The sequence below is a fragment of the Podarcis cretensis genome (genome assembly GCF_951804945.1).
Source record: "Podarcis cretensis genome assembly, chromosome: 1".
Taxonomy (NCBI): domain Eukaryota; kingdom Metazoa; phylum Chordata; class Lepidosauria; order Squamata; family Lacertidae; genus Podarcis; species Podarcis cretensis.
The window spans coordinates 86804722-86827309 of record NC_137170.1 but is presented as its reverse complement, the minus strand read 5'-3'; the positions used below and the strand labels follow the sequence as shown (position 1 = coordinate 86827309).

Genomic DNA, 22588 nt, shown 5'->3' with positions numbered 1-22588 from the left:
GAAACCCAGTAGCTATGTAGGGCTTACGCAAACAGAGGGATTACTCAGCTATGCTTCCTTGATTAGCTATAAATTACTGCCTTTTAACCCTTGCAATCGTTTTCCTTTGCTTTGCTGTTTATTATTTATTATTGTCATTATTAGTGTTGTGTCATCTCAAGCTGTTTGCCTGTGCTCTCAAAGTCCTCTTCCTATTCCCATAAAGAGGCTTTTCCTCCACATAACCCTGTACACAGCACCCCCCACCCACCCCATTTCTTTATTAGATTGGTGACTGGAATGGCACATGACTCTCCAGAGGAGGACATCATTAGACTATCATTATTATTATGCCACACGCCATTCCTTTTACATCCTGACACTTAGCGGCATGCAATCTGAGCCAAGCAAGTTGTTGAGCTGTCCATAGCAATATCCAGGTCACTTTTCTGAGTGCTTATAATTAATTTAGAACTCAGTGTCTTGTGTAAGGTTGTCGCATGATTCTGAGCTGTGGCTCTTAACTTTCCATTAGTTCTTATTCATCACAAATATAGCTACACACCCTTGCCATTTCTCTGGTCCAGATGTCCATGTGTTCTATCCTTTCTCCACAGGTTATGCCACGCCTCAGACTTACTGGTTGCCTGCTAATGAAAGAGAAGGGTTGATATTTGCCCAAACGTTGCATGACGGTCCATAGATCTTAAACCAAGATGGCAGATGGAAATAATGCTCCTTTGGGAGGCATCTTCACTACAGTGCAGCAGGTGATTCAAAAATATATATATAATAGATTTGCTTATCAAGCACTGGCAAAACGTTTTTGCTGTGGAAAATGAGATTTGTGTACAAATCAGTTCTTTTGACTGAAGTTCTTTGACTATGAGCCCTGCTCAGAGTCTTCTCAGTTCACACGTTATGTGGGAAAATCTATACCCTAACTAGTTCACTGCTCTCAAGAGGAAAAAAGCATAACAGATTTGCACAACCAGTAAAAACAAGTCTTACAGCACTTAAGACTAACCAAATTTATTTATTTGATTCCATTTATGAATTGCTGCCCATATATATCTCCAAGCAACTTTACCACAAAAACAAAGACAATAAAAACAACTTTAAACAATTCCGTCTCTAAAAACAAAAACAAATCCGCATAAAAAAAATCTCAGATCCTATACAGATTGGGATAAATTGTGACATAAGCTAGAGCTCTTTAAATCTTTAAGGTGTCACAAGACTTTTTCTGCAGCAGGCTAACATGACTACTCTTCTGAAGACACTGCAGCAGTGTTTATTCTTTGAAGTTTGGTATTCAAGAAGTGATAGCTCAGAGCATTTCCCCTCTTTAATACCCAGAAATGAGTTTTAACAGACATTGGCTTTGATCCTAGGATAAGTTAACTCAAGGAAGGTCATGGAATAAAAGTGCCCAGTTCCCTTACTTCTTCCCGAACTCAACTTCACGTCACAAAAGCCTCTTCAGAGGGTGAAGGCCCATATGAATAATGTGCAATGGGGCACACGGGGTTTCTGGGAAATGGAAGAACTGACCAAAAGTGGGCAGGCCTCCACCTAATTTTGGGCAATTCCCCGATATGTTTCTCAGTGGGTGGGGGGAGTTGCAGGGGCAACAACAGGAAACTTTAATTCCATAGCTTTTAAAAACTTAACTTCTCTTGGGATCCAAGCTCTCCTGTCTTTAATATCTATTTGTGGACTGGGCTTTGCTAGTTATGTTCAAGAGAACAGAAAGCCTCTGTTTACAGATGGTTGCATAGGATCAACTTTTTCTATATGGATCAGTGATACTAATCAGCCAGTCATTTTCCAATATTATATATCAATATAGCACTAGTTATGCATAAATTACAAAAGAATATTTACAAAGAATGAGAGGGCAATGTGACATAGATTTATTGCTGATATGATATAATAACCTATAGCCTTTATCAGGCTAGTGAAAGCTGGAGTTATCTGATAGGAATCTAGAAATACTGAATGTATTGTTTTGGAGGTGGAGTCACTCATTCTGCAACTATTGTTTCAAGGTTGCCCCAGGTGATCAAGTACTCTCTATACCAATGGTATTCACTATATCACCTGTGGATCAAAAGATAGTTGCTATAAATTTTTGGCACATGAAGCAAATAATTGTGGATTTGAGCAACTGACTTGTGTGATTTTGTGGTATTATGAAATATTCATGTCTGTAAGAAATGACCAATCTTTACTTTGTTTTCATTCTCTATGTGAAGTCCTCTGAATAAAGCCATTTTAAAATTATTATTTTTTTACATTTGGAGTGTCTATATCACAATATGTCTGCAACTTTGATTCCCTATATGGAGGGAATCTAGTAATATATTCTCTGCCCTTAGACCAGGCTCCTTCAACATCCACCAGAAATGATGCTTCAAAGTAATCCTTGATGTCTAAAATGATAGGTGCAGGGCTCCACGCCTTAAAAATCCTTTACCTGCTGTGTAAGTTCAGCTGTGATCATTCCATGTTGAGTGAAATGTGCTTCCTTCACAACCTTGCAGGTACTCTTTAAATGCATCAGGAAGTAGTCCTGTAGCTGAAAGCAAATTCCAGGGCTGATCCCTGTCTCAAATTAAGCCCTTGTGCAGGGGGGGCCTGCCTTTCCAGGAGCAATGGCAACACTGTACCTACACACCTGTATGTGTATGTACAGATGCACAGTAGCACAGATATTGTAGATTTTCTTGACTGTTTATCTAGGGGTGGGTGTTGGGAGCTGTTCAGTGGTTTTACTTCCTATTCTGGTTCAGCAAGGACCTGTCACTGCTGGGCCTACTGTGTTGCCATGGTAACCGAGGAGTCCACAACAGCTTGGCACCAGCATTTCAGGCTAAATTGACAGGAATTCTTCTTCTTTTAACCAGTGTCTGCAGCTGAGGATTGGTAAGGGGTAAAACTGACAGAGCTCATAGCTGCAGGATTGAACTGTGGTGCTTGGAAAAGGCACAGGGAGGACTGAAATGGATCCAGAAAGAAAGGGCTGTATCCAGAGCTGTACAGTAAAGTGGCCATAACAGATATTCCAAAGTGGAAGATTGTAATGGAGAGCATGGGATGGGGTCAGGGCCTGTGGTAAAGACTCAGGATAGAAGAAGGCAAGATGGAAGAAAAAGACTAGAGGATCAGATGCGGGGGGGGGGGGGGAGAGAGAGAGACTGGGATTACACAGGTGTGCTCTGCAGGCAACCAATAGGAAACATCAGACAACTGTGACATGGACTAGCCAACATTGGATCTCGCGATCCAAGCCTATGTCCTATATTTCCTGTTCTACCTGTCTCCTGAGGTGAATCGCCATTTATCCAATCTCTTTTTGGCTTTGCTCCTCCCGCCCCTCAAATAAGCTGGAATTCAAGGGATCTTCTCCTTTCTGGAATGCAGGAGGGGATGAGAAAGAACTTGACAGTTAAAATATCAGATTGTGAGAGACACTGATCATAGAGGAGTGAAGAGAGAACAAGAGGAGAGAGGGTAAAGGAGGGTCTTGAACGGATGGATTTGGACACAGTCTGTTGTTCACCTTCTGGATATCTAAAATTGTACAGTGCACACGACAGTAAACTTCACAGTCCCAATCTGGGGAAGAAGGCAGACAAGATTAGGAAGGCAAGTTCGATGTAAATGAATATCAGGGTAGACAACCCTGCCAAGCATTTTACTCTCTATTGTTTTGAGGGCTCTTGTGACCCAATCATTGTGAAATGTGAATGTGGGTACTATTGGGGAAGGAGACTGGGAACAGGGAAAAGGGGTTAGCGTTTTTCTATGCCTCTCTGTATTAAGGGACTGTTTTCAGGCACTGTGTGATTTATCAGTTCTGCGGATTGGTGTGCAGGATGGTGAGGATGCTGAGACGGCCTTTCCTGGCACGGAGGATGAGGAGGATTTGGACAAGACCTTGGCTATCAAACGGTTCGGAGACTTGATCAGCAAGTCTGTGCTAAGAGACCAGGAGAAGCTAGGTCGCAGCTACAGCGAGAGCGACTTTGAATGTACGTATGTCTTATAAACAAACTGAACCCAGTTTATAATCAGAGCACAGACCAAGCACAGCCTTCAGGTAGGAACCATATTTAATTGGTATGGAAGGCCTGCTTACAATAGCCTATTTTTGGGTTGCTGTATTTCAAAAAGTGAAAATCTGGACAATTTCCTGAAATTTGAAATTTGATATCTAGGGGGGAAAGGATTCACAAATACAAGTTTCAATTATTTGACTTCAAATATTGTCATTAATTCCAAATATAGACAATATATATTGATCAGTTACTGTACAAATTATCCATTTGTCTCTCTGACTGGTGGCAACTGATTTTGAGTAGCTAATATCTGATTTCATTCTCCCCTTAAAGTTTATTGTAAAGCTGTTCCACTATGAAACCTTATTGGAGGTTGCTTGATGGAAGCCAAACTGGCTATAGACAGGCAGTTTTTTCTATTGCTGCCTAGGATTTATCAAAGAAATTAGTTTCACATATTCGTCCAGCTGGAGTCCCAGATATCAGGCTTCAACCAAATTATTAACTTTGTTTATTTCTGTACTGTTAGGAAAAATAGAGGGGGGGGCAGTGGGAGGTGCCAAGAGTTTCTTTGTGCTTGCAGGTGAGGCATATTTTCCTTGTTCATCTATCCTGAGAGAGAAAGAAAGCAGCAGCAGCTGTTTCTTCTTGTGTAGTGTACAGTGAATACACATATAATATTTTTAGAGTAAGCAGGCTGACCTGGAAGCACTCTCACTGGTTTCATTCTGATTGTAACTTTCCATTCCATGGCTGACTTCTTAATATTTTTTTTTTTTGCAAGTTTGAGGTGGAAGTTTGTCAGTGCTGATTTGCTACTAGATACATGCAATATCATCAAGAACCCCCACCCCCAAAGTAGTTTTGTACTTAAAAATATAAGTACCGGTAATAAGGCGAACAGTGAATTGATAAATGCTCATGTGGTACTTTTGAAAAATTAACAAAAAGGTGGACAGTTTTCATGAACTATAGGGGAGGAACAAGTGACAGGACAGCTAACTTTTTTTCTATCTAGATTTCCCCCCAATCTGGCTGCTGGTTGAGGTTGATGAGAAATGTAGTTCAAAACTACTGGAGGGCACCAAGTTGGGGAAAACTGTCATTTCTGTTGTGAAGCTTAGAGAAATCCCTGAAAAATAGACAGTGAGTTCTGTTTTTATATTATTTCTGTTTTCACCCTGATTGTAATAGTTAAATAATTAAGTATGAAATGAATCACTATTAGTGAACATGCTTGGATTCTAGCAAGCCACTGATTTAAAATACAAGGCCCATTTTCAACTGCTGCATGATAGCCACCAGTAACAAGCAAAGACAGCATGTGTGGCTGGTGGTGCATGCAGGACTCTGGGGTCTAGGCACACAGCCCAAATGTCTTGCTGGCAGTGACAAGCTAAAATTTGGTGCGTGAAGAATCCACTATTGTGTTAAGCAACTGCTCCCCTACCAAGAATTGATTGTGAACATGGGCACTTGGATCCACTTCCATCTAGATTTAGGCCTGCTTTGGGGACTAAACCAGCTTTGATTGCCTTGATGGATGACCTTATCAGGAGAGGGACAGAGGGATTGTGACCTTGTTACTCTTACTTGTTCTCTCAGTGGCCTTTGATACCATTGACCATGGTATCCTCCTGGATTGACTGAGTGGGGTGGACACTGGAGGCACTGTACTATAGTTGTGCTGTTCCTACCTGTGTGGTTGAGTCCAAAGAGTAACACTGGGGGGTGCACTTCAAGCTCCTGACACTTGTGCTGCGGTGTTCCACAGGACACTATTTTGTCTCCAATGTTATTTAACATCTACCTGAAGCCGCTAGGAAGCTTAGGGCAAAAAAATCAACTGCAAAGGGGACTTGGAGATTTGTACATTTTGTATGAGAACTACCTTTTATTTATATAACAAAGAATTTTAGTTGATTTGACTATGTTTTACTGTATATATCAGGGTAGGCAAACTAAGGCCCATGGGCCACAAGCGGCCCACGGGGGTCATTTAACCGGCCCACAAGCCGCCCCCAAACCAAGCCGCTCACTTGGTGAGTCCCTGCACGCTGCGCTAAACTGGCGCAGCACAATGCAGGGACTCACTTCCGTGGCAGCGGAAATCGCGTCTGCGCAGATGCAGATGCCACAAATCGCATCTGTAGAGAGGCAGACATCAGAAATCGCAGGTGCACACGCTCACACGCACGCATGGAGGGCTCTCCGCTGGAGTGAACCGGCCCAGGCGAGGTAAACCTTGCCGATCCCTGGTATATATAGTGACTGTTGATGTTTTTGGATAATGCCATGGCCTTTGGCTAGTGCAATAAAAGTTTATGAAATTTATATGAAGCTGTTGGGAGCAGTCATTAGGAGTTTTGGAGCATGTTGCCATCAGTACCCTGATGACACAGCTCTTTCTCCATCGTATCTGAAACAGGAGAGGGCGTGCAAGCCCTGTAGACTGGATGATGGTCAGTGAAATGCGTTTGAATCCTGGGAAGTTAGAGGCTATGTGGGTGGGTGGTTCCTCCTGTGTGTGGAAGATAAGCCAGTGATTTTTACAGTACATATCATTCCTTCCTCATTTCCCACCAATTAAACATTTCTGACCAACATTTATTCTGCTTGCCCCCAAACGCTGGCTGTTGCAGTTCATGGTTTTCTGTTTCCAGAGACATGCTCTGGTTTGTTTACAAGCAAATGACAGCCCTTGCACATGTTAACATGTTTAACTGCACGTGCAGTTTTGGTGCTGATGGGGACTAATTCTATGTTACGTTGCTAAGCTGCACAGAACATTCTTCAGCTTCATTGCTAAATTCCAAATTAAAATGATGTCAAACTCCATCAGATCTTTGACCTCAGACATGCAGGGATGCTTGGTAACATCCCCCAAACCAGAGTGCTCTGAGCTGTGAACTCAAAGCACTTCATTTCTATTTTAACACCAGTGTCCCTACCCTCCACAAATGACTATAATATGCTATATTAAGTAGAGAGGAATGTGGTGTAGACAAACCTATTTTAGAATAAACCCTGAGCAAAGCTTTGATTGGCCTCACCCAAAAGGAATATTTATTTTAGAACACAATGGTCAAATACTTGTTGTTGTTGTTGTTTTTTAAATTGCCCTATGTCATAATAATTTTTTTAGATGATATTTATTAAAATTTCCAATAAGAACATACAAATGCGAACAACAACAATAAAAACAAAACAAACAAAAAAAACAACAAGTATAATTTCAGATCTTATTTTCTCAACCTATTTTCCCCGACTTCCTCGTGCCTCCCCGTTTTGTATTCTAATTTCATTATCCAATCAGCAAATCCATTCCCTTATTTCCCAAGAGTTTTTTACTAATTCCATTCCTTTTCTTAATCAAGATCTCTGAAAACCACATTATTTTTAAACCCCTGTCAATCTAGCACTCATTAATCTTATAGTATTTATTAAGATAGTCTTTAAATTTCTTCCAATCTTCTTCCACTGTCTCCTTCTCCTGGTCACGGATTCTGCCCGTCATCTCCGCCAGTCCCATGTAGTCTGTCATTTTCATCTGCCATTCTTCCAAAGTGGGTAGATCTGGTGTCTTCCAATACTTTGCAATAAGGATCCTTGCTGCTGTTGTGGCATACAAAAACAAAGTTCTATCCTTCTTTAACACCACATGGCTAACCATACCCAGGAGAAAGGCCTCTGGTTTCTTCAAGAAGGTATATTTAAATACCTTTTTCATTTCATTATATATCATTTCCCAGAAAGCCTTAATCCTTGGGCACGTCCACCAGAGGTGAAAGAATGAGCCTTCATTTTCTTTACACTTCCAACATTTATTATCTGATAAGTGGTAAATTTTTGCAAGCTTGACTGGGGTCATGTACCACCTATACATCATTTTCATAATATTTTCTCTCAGGGCGTTACACACCGTGAATTTCATACCGGTGGTCCACAACTTTTCCCAGTCAGCAAACATAATATTGTGTCCAATATCTTGCGCCCACTTAATCCAGTGCCGAGGGCCTTCTGGCGGTTCCCTCATTGCGAGAAGCAAAGCTACAGGGAACCAGGCAGAGGGCCTTCTCGGTCGTGGCGCCTGCCCTGTGGAATGCCCTCCCATCAGATGTCAAAGCAATAAATAACTACCTGACATTCAGAAGACATCTTAAGGCAGCCCTGTTCAGGGAAGTTTTTAATCTGTGATATTTTAGTGTATTTTTTGTTTTTATGGAAGCCGCCCAGAGTGGCTGGGGAGACCCAGCCAGATGGGCGGGGTACAAATAATAAATTATTATTATTATATTATTATTAATAATCATAACTGATTTAACCGTTTCATCCTGCGTGTTCCATTTCAACAGCAAGTTATACATTTTTTACAAATTCTTAGTATTGAATTCTAGCAATTCTGTTTCCAATTTTGACTTCTCCACCTGGAAACCAATTTTCCTATCCAGCTTGTAAACCTCCATTATTTGATAATAGTGAAGCCAATCTCGCACTTTGTCTTTTAGATTCTCAAAACTCTGCAATTTCCACTTATCACCCTCCTGTTCTAGGATTTCACAATATTTTGGCCATTTAGACTCCATATTAAGTTTTTTCAATGCCTTTGCCTCCATTGGTGACAGCCACCTTGGAGTTTTGTTCTCCAGCAAATCTTTGTATTTAATCCAAACATTATACAATGCTTTCCTGACAATATGGTTTTTAAAGCCTTTATGAACCTTAACCTTGTCATACCACAAATTTGACCAAATTTCTAGATCTTTTTTCACTTGATTCCAACATTTCTCATAATTGTCTTTAAATAGATTCATGTTTTTAGCTGTCATGTTAATCCCCAAATATTTTACACTCTTGACCACAATTAAACCTGTTTCATTCTGAAACCTCTCCTTCTCCCCTGCTGTTACGTTTTTCTCTAATACCTTAGTCTTTGATTTGTTTAATTTAAATCCTGCCACTTGACCAAACTCTTGTATTAATTCCAAAACCCTTTTAGTGCTAGATTCTGGCTCTTGTAATGAAGTACCAAGTCATCTGCGAATGCTCTCAATTTATATTGTTTCGCTCCGAGCTGAACCCCTTTAACCAGCTGGTCTTTTCTTATCATGTTCAGCAAAACCTCCAGGCCCGAAATAAAAAGTAGTGGGGAAATTGGGCATCCCTGGCGTGTCCCTTTTTCTATCTTGAATTCTTCTGTAACTACATTGTTTACAATTAACTTTGCTTTTTGTTCAGAATATATTGCGCCTATACCATTTTCAAAACCTTGGCCTACCCCCATCCCATGGAGATTCTTCTTCAAAAAAGTCCAGGAAATATTGTCAAAGGCTTTCTCCGCCCTATGTCATAATAATTGCCACACTTCTAGATCCATTTCCAGGATGACTTACTCTCTTGGCCTAGACAGTAAAACACAAGTCTGAGCCTATGTTTAGTAGGCAGTATCTAGTTGTAGTAACAATGGTGCAGGTTAATGCTAAAGCTAAAAGAATATAGCTTAGGACACGCCTTTTGTATAAGCCATGGTATAATTTGGTATGATTGTCATAATCAAATCCATGACATTCTAGGCCAATTGCATTGCAGTTCCCATGGAGACAGTGCTTGAGCTAATTTCCTTCAACATCAAAGCTATAATAAACTAGCAAATAAGTAAAACATTGAAAGCAAAAACACAAAACACAATGAAAAAACCACAGGAATATTGATGGAATCTGATCCATCAAGTTATGATCCATCAACTTATTTGGGGGCTTTGCTTGGCAACATGTAGAAACTTGTAAATGTTATGGCACTTCTTTTCCATGTATGATGATGGTAGTTTAAGATGTTTTATACATGCTGGATCCTTCATGTTGTCTTGTCACTTTTTGATGGAGGATATTAGTCAGGAGTATAGATATGACACATAATATAATTTTTATATGATATCTGCATGTAGATTATATTGATGAAAATTACAAGTATGCATTTTCACAGAATAGCCTTTGAGAAGTTGTTGTTGTTGTTTGGCTGTAAGAAGTTCAAGCTTCCTACTTGTGAACACACCGTTGTTTAGACCACATAGCCTGAGTAATAACCACTACTGATTCAGATCCAGAGACTATGGCTTACTGACAAAAGGGAGGCAAAGTGAATGCTAAAAAGGACTGGTAAAATTCAGGGTTGTTTCTTACTTACAGGATTAGACTGATGGAAGCAAGATGGCAGCTTTGGATGGTGAACAGAGTTGTATGGTGCACTGCTGTTTTGAGGGAAACATCAATATTGTTTCTTGGATTGTTTCACTGACATCTGATGATTTCTTTGTATTTGGGGCTACTCAGCAGTGCTCATTCATGTGGATGCTTCCACTATCACAGTCATGATCACAGTCATGAACTCTACTGGAATATCTTACAAGGCAGGTCTGACTTTGGACAACTAACTACATCAGGGAGAGTAGTACTCTAGAGAGTAATGCACAGGCAAAGCCACAGCTGAGCCCAGGAACAAGAACAATCAAGATTCTTCTTTCACAAAGCATCTCTTCTTTATAAGCATAGCTTCACTCTGAAGCAGCCCCCTCATCCTCATCAGACCACGTCTAAGGGGAAAACAACATATTACACACAAATGTGGGCAATGACACAATGGAGTCATTTTTTAAAGTTTTTTAAAAATGAAAAAGAGGCTGTAGATTTGATAGAACTGGTGAGGAGGAGAGGGTATTTTTTTTAACTTTTCCCCTCCTGCTGTTTTTCCCTGATTCATTTATCTCTTTTCCCCATGGGGGGGGGGGCAGCTTGATTGGAAAATGGCTAGTGGGAAAGATTAAGCACCTCTTTCTTATCACTCCTCCAGTCAAATTTGTGGCTTCCTGGGAATGGTTTTACATTAATAATAAAATGATTATGACTTTGTGATTTGTATTTGTGTGTAAAGTGTAATTTGCCTGGTAGAAGGTTGAGCATCCTAGACAAAATATTAAAGCTATCTCCTATTGGTTCCTTGGGACGCAGGTGGCGCTGTGGGTTAAAGCCTCAGCGCCTAGGGCTTGCCGATCGAAAGGTCGGCGGTTCGAATCCCTGTGGCGGGGTGCGCTCCCGCTGCTCGGTCCCAGCGCCTGCCAACCTAGCAGTTCGAAAGCACCTCCGGGTGCAAGTAGATAAATAGGGACCGCTTACCAGCGGGAAGGTAAACGGCGTTTCCGTGTGCGGCTCTGGCTCTGGCTCTGGCTCTGGCCAGAGCAGCGATGTCACGCTGGCCACGTGACCCGGAAGTGTCTCCGGACAGTGCTGGTCCCTGGCCTCTTAAGTGAGATGGGCGCACAACCCCAGAGTCTGTCAAGACTGGCCCGTACGGGCAGGGGTACCTTTACCTTTACCTTTATTGGTTCCTTAAAAGATATTCTGGAACTCTTCTGAGCCTTGCAGCCATTTCTCATGCATTTTGCTTTGGTTTGATAGGACTACTGTGGGCACAGGCCCTACTTTACAGAGAAGAGTTCTCTATTTGAAGGGCTATCCAGTCAAACTCCAGTTTAAGTATAAAGAACTATAGGAATGGAGAGCAGGGGCCTTGAAGTTGCCCATCGCCAGTTAACACCTGCTCAGTAGACTGCAAGCATGCAGTTCACCTTGCCCACGTCTTCCCACTATGGTGAAATCCATTGTACTTCTGTTTAAATGATAGTCGTTCTATGCCCACCCACAAATAATTTATCTCTATGTATAAATCTCTGCCCTCTTCTCTTTTGGGTGATATGTTTCCTCTTTTTTGACAATGTGTAAGTGGCTACCCTAGATGAAGCAGTGAAATCCTCACATCCAGGACTAGTTGGAGTCCCTGCCTCTTCACTGTGCTAGTAAGCTGTAGTTTCTAGATTCCATTGGGCTGCTGCTGTTACTTACTCAGTGAAGTGAAATTCGTTGTTTTTGCCCCTTTATATAGCATTCATCTGTTGCTTTAGCAAAAGTCTTGCCCTAGGCTGCCACCTACAGCTATGTTGTGGTAAAGCTGATCCTGACTCAGTTTTGTTCTTTTTCTTAAAATAGATCCTGGTAATACTTAATGGTTGAGATAGAGTTACAGAGTTTTGCAAAGTTAGATTGAGGGCAAATACTGAATCCAAAAAGGATGGAGTGGCTTTCTGATAATTGCAGTTTACTGATTTATGGCTGATTTCATTTTCAAATCACTTTCCATGTTAAAGACTGAGAATGGCTAATCTGTGAGGTCCACTGCTTAGAGAGAATATTATATTTGCTGGGAAGACAGACAGACAGACACACACACACACACACACACACAGAGAGAGAGAGAGAGAGAGAGAGAGAGAGAGAGAGAACTGTGGAAATGCTGTATCATGGAGGCAACAGGAACTGAGTATTGGCCTCAGGACAGATAAAATATGCAATTCTGAGATATTTTTGGTGCCTTAGGGGTTGTTAGACTTCTCTTAGAAAGGGACGCGAGAGCGCTGTGGTCTAAACCACTGAGCCTCTTGGGCTTGCCAATTGGAAGGTCAGCGGTTTGAATCTGTGTGACGGTGGTGAGCTCCCATTGCTCTGTCCCAGCTTCTGCCAACCTTGCAGTTCGAAAGCACACCAGTGTAAGTAGATAAATAGGTACTGCTGTGGTGGTAAACAGCAGTTTCTATGTGCTCTGGCACTCATCACGGTGTCCTGTGCACTAGCAGCGGTTTAGTCATGCTAAACATGACCCGGAAAGCTTTCTGTGGACAAATGCCAAGGGGGGCAGCTGTCTCCCCTAGATCAAGTAAAACAATCAAAATATTTAACTAACTGACCGATCACATTGGTTCTGCCCCCACTAACAAAATCCTGCACCCCTAACAAAGTCCTGTCCTCCCTAACAAAAATCCTCTCTACGCCCATCATTGCCAGTTCTCTTCAGCCTGAAAAGTGAGATTAGTGCTGCACCCCATAGTCACCTTTGACTGGACTTAACCATCCAGGGGTCCTTTACCTCTTAGAAAGTTTAAAGCCATATGAAGCAGATGCTGTAGTTTCTTTCTTACAGTGACTGAGAAAGAAATGGCTGTGTTGCTGGAGGGGGGCATTGCTCAGTGGTAAAGCACGTGCTTTGCATACACTAGATCCCATATTCAATCCTCAGCATCTCCAGCTAGATCTGCAGAGTCACTGCCAGTCAATATAGACAGTACTGAGCTAGATGGACCAGTGGTCTGACTCAGCTTCCTGAGTTCTTTGGGTGTGTTGCAATGGTAATCCTAGCAGGGACAAGAAAAGCTTGCTAAAATAGAGTGTAGGTGTTTTCTGCCTTTTCTTTCCCAATCCCTGTTTGCCATTCCCTGCAGGGTGCTTTCCTGCCCTCTCTCCATGATGCAATCCCTCCCTCTGTTTCTTTTCCACAGTCCATCGCCAGACATCCCACCACATCCATCACCCCCTCTCCACCCACCTGCCTCTCCCCTACAAGAAGAGACTTCCCCACTCTGACAGAAAGAAGAAGAAAAAGAAAAAACCAAGAAAGACCTCTGTACCTCCCTCTGATGTCACCCCCACCATCCAGGAGGTGGAGGAAGAGGAAGAAGAGGAGGAGGAAGAAGAGGAAGCAGAATCTGAAGGGGAGGAGGTTCTAGAGAAGGATGCCTCGGCAGAGTCTGACCTTGAAGCCTCTCCCAAAGGAGAGTCTCATGGCAAACCAAAAGCAGGGCTGGCAGAAGGAAGCATTGAGGTGAGAGATTTCCTGCTCACACAGCAACAAGGGCCATGGGCTTGGAGATGCATATACAAGAATTAGGTACGGTGGAAACAAGGTTGAAAGATTTCCAGTACCCCCTGTGTTACAATGAGGCAGTGCAGATATTTTGTAGTGCTGGCTGACCTGACCATTAGTCAGAGTGTGGGTGTTACCTCAGGCAGATTTTTAGCATCATGAAAAGATAGCAAAGTGTTAGTTATTTTATGTATTATTGTGTATTTATTTCTAGAGTGAGGTGCTTTTGACCTTTTCTGTTTCAGACGCCAAAACAACTTGGCCAGCCTCGACTTGGGTATGTGTGTGTGCCATTTGTTGTTCTGCCATAGGCAGCAAAAAATTTTGGGCCAGACCTGATTGTATGTGATTGTGTGCATGTGCGTTATCTGTTAAGGACTGGTGGAATAATCACATACAGTGGTACCTTGGTTTAAGAACAGCTTAGTTTATGAACAACTTGGATCAAGAATGCCTCAAACCTGGAAGTAGGTGTTTTGGTTTGTGAACTTTGCCTTGGAATAAGAACATGTTTTGCTTCCCGCTGAGTGTGTTCCATTTGTAAATTGAGTCCCCCGCTGCTATGGGAAAGCACGCCTTGGTTTAAGATCGCTTTGGTTTAAGAACAGACTTCCGGAACGGATTAAGTTCATATACCAAGGTACCACTGTAGTATGAAACAGCTGGATAGTATGAAGCATATGGGGGGGGGAATGGGTGGATGGCAGTTTTCCAAATGATAAAGACTCACAGCCTTCCTTCTTTTTGTCAGTGTTAGCCAGGGCAATAGGAGTGGCATTTCCCAGGCTTCCTGACTGCTGTGCCAGATATGCTCTTTGCTTTGCTTCATTACAGTTTATCATTGGGAGTGATGAGGAGGAAGAGGAGGAGGAGAAAGCCTGTGGCAGCCCATGCCCTTTGCCATTTCATGTGGCAGAGGAATGCAGTCACCTCGCTCCATTCCCTTATCTCTCCGATCTGCTGCCAGAGAAGGAGCCTATTTCTTCCAAAAGGTAAGGGGACTCAGCTCTTTACATGGTTTGGGCTGCAGATGGGCTGCAGATGTTGTGGGTAGTGAAAGAAAGGTGCTTGTATGTACCCAATTCATGACCAAAATGTTATTATTCTGAAGACCCAAACACAGGTGGGACTGGGATTAATTTGAGTCACATGTAATCCAAGTTTAGTTCTAGAACCTATTTCCAATTTCCAAGTTCAGTCCTGGAATTTGTAAATAGCTAGGGAGTGTGGATCTTTCTTTTCATAACTGAGAAACATGTATGATGTCACCAGTGTGCTATATGCTTCTGGGCTTGAATTAGGGAGGTATAAGCTCAAATCTCTGCTTTGCCTTGAAGCCCTCTGGGTGACCTTGGCCCAGTCACTATCTCAGATTGTCCTATCACTGAGGGTATGTTGTGAGGATATTATGGAATAACCCCCATGTACAGTGCCCTGAGCTCTTTGAAGAACCTGATACAAATGTGATTGTTAACAATAATCACAACAGGCCCTCATGCACCTGAGATTAGAGGTCAGTTTTCCCAGACAGAAGACCTGCTTTCCAAGCAAGCTTTGAGCAGCTTTGGTTTTTAGAAGTGCAATTCTAAAAAAGGAACATCAGAGCTACCAGCTCTGATGTAACAAGATACTCCATCAATTGGATGGAGAGGGTTTGTTTGCAGGGTTTATCCTTCCCACTAGGAAATAGCTTGTTTCTGCTGAGGCAACATTCTCCCTTGCTTCCAAGATTGTTTAGGAGAGATCAAAAGTACGTAGCCAGTCTCGTTCCCTGGCTTGTCTCCTTTTATAGGAACAACTTTTCCTATTTCACTGCCTGTGCCAACATCACACCCTCTGTTGCTGGTCTCCACAGTTTCCCTGGATATAAAGATAACAGAGTTTGGGACAAGCGAAAACTTTGGAGTCAGGTGCCAAGTGGGCAACGGGCAAGCTACGACCTGAAGGAGAGGGTGTGTATCGGCAGCATGACCGCCATGGAGAGTGCCACCTACCAGCGAATTCCCACAGATGAAGCTGAGGCTCAGATGCTGGCTTCTGCTGACCTTGATGATATGAAAAGTGAGGTTCCAACTGGGTCCCTGGTGATGGGGGTGGGGGTGATAGTGATGGTGTCTATCTGCCAAGATTCTCTCCTAGTGCAGCACTGAATGAATATGGGAGGCTTATAAATGCATAAATATTGCTATGCTGCATAGAACAATAGCCCTTTGTACTAAAAGTGGGCAAGTAGATTGCGTAGTAGCTTTCACAAGAAAGACACAATGAAGGTATATGAACCTTTTGTTTATCCCTCATATATTAAGTGCTTAGATGGATACCGCCTCTAAAAGAGGTTGTGTTTTTGGCTATCACTGCATGCTCATTTATATTAATAGCTATTATAATATCTTCTAGCAACGGCTTCCATAGGTTAATTATGCATTGTGTGAAGAACTGGTTCTTTGTTTGTCTTTAAGCCTACTGTTTCTCTGTATTGATCAGTAACCACAAGCTTTTGTATTTGCGAAGATTTATGATCCAATCCTCCACATATTTACTCAGAAATAAGCCTCTGAGTTCAATGGGACTTAAGCAACACTAAAGTAAATATGCATAGGATTGTAAGCAGAGAATAATTGTTCCTGTTTTCTCTGTCCACCCCAGTCATGATTCTGCCAACCACTGTTTGTACCTCCTCTGACCACCTTTTTTATGAAGAGCTAAAAACCTAACTGGTTCCCTAGACCCCAATGATCCCTCTACTCTCTGAGATCAGCACAAATAAGTCCTACTTGCACCTACTCTAGTGTCAAATTGTTTACCCAAGCCACACAAAAATAATTCCTCTTGAGCTGTTGTCAGAACTGCCTCCATCTTCCACGCAGAAATAGGCACACTTTAAGCCAGGCATAGGTAACCTTGGCCCTCCAGATGTTTTGGGACTACAATTCCCATCATCCCTCACCACTGGTCCTGTTAGCTAGGGATCATGGGAGTTGTAGTCCCAAAACATCTGGAGGGCCAAGGTTGCCTATGCCTGCTTTAAGCCCAGGTCCTAAGAACAAAATAGCAGCCCTGTTGGATCAGATCAAAGGCCTATGTTGTCTAGCATCCTGTTTTTCTCAGGGATGAATGAGATGTCTATGGAAAACCCACAAAAGCCCTTTCCCACTGTTCTCCAGTAACTGATATTCAGAGGCATGCTGCCTTTGCTTCAGAAGGTAGTATGTGTAGCCATCATGACTAGCAGCCTCTGATAGCCTTGCCCTCCATGAATTTGTCTAAATAATTTTTAAAGCTTGTCCAAATTGGTGGCCATTCCCACATCTTGTGGTAGCAAATTCCATATGTGATGTGTGAATAAGTAATTCATTTTGTCTGTCTGGAATCCCCCACTATTCAGTTTCCTTGGACGATCTCTAGGCAATAGCAGTCAGTGTGGTTGGGCAGTGATGCTCACCTGACCTCCAAACAGCTGAGTTGCTGCTGCTAAATGGGAAAGGAGGGGAGTGGGGGAGCAGTAGGAAATTCAGCACAGTGCAAACATACTGGCAGGAGTGGCAGATTAGCTCCATCAGTAGATTTGTGCTTTGCTGGACTTCCCACTGCTTCTCCCCCTCTCCTTCCTGGTAAGCAGTAGGGACTCAGCTATTGGGAAGTCAGGCGAATGCTGCCACCCTGCCATGCCTTCCACTACTGCCCTCAAGTTCAAGTATTATAGGAAAGGAAGAAAAAGTCTCTCTATTCAGGCCCTCCTGAATATGTCAAAAATATCCTAAATGTTGCTGTAAGTCATTAGATAGTCTCAGTGCATAAAAACTGCCTTAAAGGTTTATTTAAAATGTGCAATGACTTTACTGAAAGGAATATAAGGTTTGCAAGTCTGGAACAGAGGTAAGAAAAAGAACTGTGCTGAAATAAAATAATGGGAACTTAGCTTATATTTTGAAATTAACTCGTAGGATACCCTTACCTTGTGAGGCTTAAATAAATTTGTGCTGAAAATGTATGATATGAATGTAAAACCTAGTTTTTCTTCGGTGATGTATCTCATGTTAACAACATTCATATGTAACACAAATGCCACAAGGAATGAGTAAATGGCAGGGAAGCAGGAGAGCAAGATCTGGAAAAGGCTCTTGTCAAATTATTCAGGCATGGAGGGGTCAAACTAGAACTTGCAAGGGAAACACAGAATTCTCAAAATAACACTGATGTGGGGAGTGGGGGGCATTTGTGGGGGGAGGATCAGCAGGCAGGATGGGAGTGTGTAGCCTTCCACCTGCTGAATCTCCCCTGGAAGTGTCCTTCCCTTGGACTGATTAATTCCCTTCCCTGGAGCTAGAAACTGGAAACTAGTCTAATTGGGGGGCATTTTCAGAGGATAATCAGCAGGCAAGGGATGGTTTGAGCACTGCTTTCTTCCACCCACAGATCCTTCTCTGTGAGTGCCAAGCACTGCCATTACCTCTCCAAAGGTGAAGTTGGGTGCTTGCTTTTGACAAGTGTGGCCCAAAGCCAGGAAGGAAGCAGACTGAAATAGGTTGTGTGGGGAGATTGATGGATATGAATCATCTGAATTAAGCCAACTAGGCATCTATCTGTGACTGCTCGTAAATGATGCAAATAGCATTTTTAGAAAAGGACTTTTTCTCAGGACCACAATAGGGAAGAAAATGGTTAAATTTCCTCTCAGGGCTGGATGGGATAATCATTACATGTTAAATGCAAAGACACATTTAGCATTATGTGTAGTTTGGCCCTTACACAGATAGTGCAGTGTGTCAGGCTCCCAACTTTATCCCCCCAAAATCAAGTGTTTAGAACCCCTTCCACATTTCCCCTCCACTCTGGGAATATTTTCCCCTCCCTTCCCCGTCCTCTCCTGTCCCCATATTAAACATGGTTTTGCATTATTGTGTGCTGACACAAATCATAGTTAAATCAAACAAGGTTCCCTTATAACTCTAGTTTACAAATCCACTTCATTTTCAGGGTTTGATTCCTGCATAATATCCTGTTCATACCAGGGTGAGGTGGGTCAATGGTCAATGGCAATAGTTCTGTAATATCTGCTGTATCCTCTTGCCAGCCCAAAACTACCAGGGCAAATAATTTCTGAGTTGTTTCTTTCAGCAGTACTTTAAGGAAACACCACTGTAATCACTAGGGCCAGAAAAATGCATGTTCAGTGTCTTTATGGAACTTTGCCATTCATTCTTCAGCTTAGTTCACACCTACACTCCCAACACTGTATTCAGAATCCACTGGTGAGGATTCTCTAGGCCTTAGTGCTTAGAGAAAAAAACTTGAAATACTTAACTTGCTTTCTAGCTCTGGCCAGTGACCCACAGTCTAGATGTGGTCTTCTGTTGCCAAGGGCTCAGTTTTGATTTATGAGTTTATGTCTTAAGATGCTGTCCATCCATAATTGACTGGATGGAATTCTGAGATGGTCAGGCAGGCCCTGTATCTTCCCAGGAGTTTTATTTCTCCTACTGACTTTCTTGGCTCAGAGTTATCAGCAACCTTTTGTCTTCTGAGAGATCTATGTATTTTATCTCCTGAAGGGAGTGGCCACATTAGATCCAGTTTCCTGCTCAGAGGGTCTAGTGTTGTTGCAATTGCTGATAAGTTTCAAAGGCATTAGGATTCAGTTTATGTACATGTGCATGTATGGGCTGTGCTCTATGCCATGTCCCTCCCCATATGCTGGTTCTTTCTATGTAAGAGCACAGAAGAGACGTCATGGAAATGCCAGCTCTGAGCCCCAGGACACAGAAAAGCCAATAGGCTGCTTTCCAGGCTTCAGTGGGAGGAGACACCCAAAGAGTGTGGGGGACACAACAGGCAGTGCCACAAGCCAAGAAACCTCTTCCAGCAGCACATGTATTGGATCTCCTACAGCAAACTTCCTACTGAGCTGTGGCAGCGAGCAAGGATACATATATGCTCCCTTGGACTCCAAGCAAGCAGGGGAAGTCTTTACACTTTTCACTTGCCTAGATGACGCATGCTGGCATTTCCTCTCAAATCCTGTCAGAAGAAATCCTGAATACTGAACCTAGCAGCTTCCTGGATTGTGTGCTGCCTGAAGAGCTTCAGTCAGAAAAAGGGTCCACCTGCTAAATCCTGCTCTTTGCCAATGTTGTGATTGTCACATGCCCCTCGACTCCCACCTTCTTAAGGACATAGCAATGGCTGTTCCAGACAGAGAGGATGCAGTGAAGGAGACAGGAGTAGGAGACAGCTCAGAAGTAGGGATAGCCATCTGTGTCGGTAACTCTTTTGGCTATGAGGACTTTGAGGAGTTTGCGCTCAACTTTGAAGACTATGACCTATGGGAGGCCATCCAGAACCACTTGGGCTATCCTAACTTGGACCCCACCCGTAAGTACCTGCTGAGACTTATACGCGCACATATGCACATTCCCTCACACAACCTGATCTCAACTATGCTTAGAGTCTAGTCTTGATTGGGTGACCAGGTTCAAAAGAGGTCAGGACCTTTAATAGTTGTGCAGACAATTTCATCCCTGTGTGACAATTAGCAAAAAATAAAATAAAATAAATCCTTCTCCAGAATTATTAAAGGTACAGGACTGTTGTCCTTCTTTGCATCTGGTCATCCTGTCTACCCCGGGTAGATACAGAGCACAGGGAAGTTATACCTTGCCCTATCCCATAAACATACTTTCAGGCATTTGTGTTATTTTGGCATGGAGTCTATCTGTACAAATCTACAAAGGATGGGAGGCTGAAGACACTCAATGGCAATGTATACTTCCTCATCCATACACAAATAGTTGCGCTCATGATTTTGCAGTTTGGTTCTAGGTTGTAATTTGTATTTTCTAGAAATACGGCTTTTGGTTACAGTTACACGAGCGTTGTGTTGTTCTTTTTTTTGAAACTATTTTCATTGATTTTTATCCATATAACCCAAGTAAAAAAATAAACTGTCACAAGACAAGCACATAAAAACTAAACCAAACCAAATCAGGGTTGGCATGGGATGTTACATTCACAAGAAGAAATCATAAAGCTGTGTATCCTGATATATGAGCATAATGTTATAACATATGTTATAAAGTGCAACGTATGCTGATTCTACTGAAGACACACTCACAGTGAAACACACATCTTGTAATCCTACTCATATGCACTAAAACCATATTGTGGCACAGAAAACCCTGGGTCTTAATTTATCACCCAGGAGTTCCTATTATCAGTGCTGGACAGAACCACATAGTGTACTTGCTAGAATTGAGTCAACCCAGGCTGAGAAGCTGAGTGGGGGCTTGTAGTGTTTATTTATCCAAAGACTTTCCTTTGGGGCCCACAGCCTCCCAGGTCAATTTCCATCATGAATACATAGTGAGAGAAATAAGTGAGCAGCTCTGATCTTGGGACGTATAGAAGGAATGTTTTCTATGCTGCTCATTGGAGTTCTGGCTGATTTAGAGCATGTCTAAATCCTACAATTTAAAGCTGCTATCGGCCCTTTTGAGGGGGTGGAATATAGGCACCATACAGATACATGTACTTTCCCTGTGTGGTGCTAAGGGCAGAAGGTTTTTACATCAATAAAACAGCACTGGGGGAAGAGAGTTAAATCTCCTTTTCCCAAAAACTGCTGCAATCAGAACTGCAGCTACCAGATGCCATTTAATATATATTTTTTAAGAAGGCAGGAGATCTTATTATGGACCTCCCACATCAGATCTGTTTGTTCTTGAAGCACCAAACTCGACTTCTGTCTGCACTGCTCAATCCCTCTCCAAGTGGATGTCAGGCATGGGAGGGGGACACAGATGTATGTGACTGACATGTGAGTAGGCTAATATTATTCTCTATGTTTATAATAGTCAAACAATTCCACCTGACATGCTTTATACATTTTACACAAGTACACGAGTTATACACCTGTATCACACATATATTTGCCCTCAGATGTTATTTCTGTCTCCAGATGAACTGTACAACTTGCCTATAGAAATTATGAGCACTACATATAATATGACCCCAGAATAGCAGCTCCAAGCAGCAAGAGTGCATTAGTATTGATGAGCACTTATTGGTTTTTGTCACTCTTATGTAGCTGTAAATGGGATGGTGTGGTATCCAGCTGTCAACAGGCCTCAAATCAGGCGCACAGCCAGTGGGAGGAAAATCCCTCCGGCAATGTATAGATTTTGTTTATATTTAATTTACAGTGCAATTTGTATATGTCTACTCAGAAGCAAGCTTCATTGAGTTCAATGGAACTTACACTGAGGTAAGCATGCATGGAATTGCAGTGTTAGTGACCCAGATTCCCAAGGTGTCAGGCTGTAAAATGGTCCTTCCCATGAGAATGTGGAACAGGGGAGTGAATCCTAGCATTGCGGAGGAGATATGATGACCATCTTCAAAAATCTAAAGGACTGTCACGTGGAACAAGCTTGCTTTCTCCTGCTCCAGAGGCTGGGACCTGAACCAATCAATTCAAATTACAAGAAAGGAGACACAACATCAGGAAGAGCTTTCTGATAGTAAGCTGTCTGACAGTGGAACAGACTCTCATGAGAGGTGGAGGACTCTTCTTCATTGGAAGTTTTATACAGAGCTTGGATGACCATCTGTCATGGATGCTTTAGCTGAGATTCCTGTATTGCAAGCTGTTGGGACTACATGACCCTTGGGGTCCCTTCCAACTCTATGATTCTATGATTCTACTGCATTTCATACTCCCAAGATTTATTAAAAGTAGATGAAGAATAGAAAGAGGGCATGGATAGCTGAACTATCTTGAGAACACTTGGGCAATACTGTCC

At 42.4% G+C, this 22588-nt stretch overlaps 1 protein-coding gene across 4 annotated transcripts in view; it reads left to right on the top strand.

Annotated features, from left to right (window-relative positions):
* Window positions 1-22588, top strand: part of SLC4A3 (solute carrier family 4 member 3) — a 47270-nt gene that overhangs the window by 4570 nt on the left and 20112 nt on the right. For 2 of the 4 annotated variants that reach the window (XM_079947098.1, XM_079947096.1), the window contains exons 1-5: window positions 3500-3630; window positions 3860-4016; window positions 13426-13748; window positions 14625-14782; window positions 15646-15851. In XM_079947098.1, the coding sequence (XP_079803224.1) occupies window positions 3517-3630; window positions 3860-4016; window positions 13426-13748; window positions 14625-14782; window positions 15646-15851 (958 nt within the window). In that variant the 5' untranslated portion in view covers window positions 3500-3516. Of the gene's footprint in view, window positions 1-596; window positions 750-3499; window positions 3631-3859; window positions 4017-13425; window positions 13815-14035; window positions 14068-14624; window positions 14783-15645; window positions 15852-22588 lie in introns of those variants that run through there. The other 2 variants (XM_079947097.1, XM_079947099.1) reach the window with 2 other exon arrangements.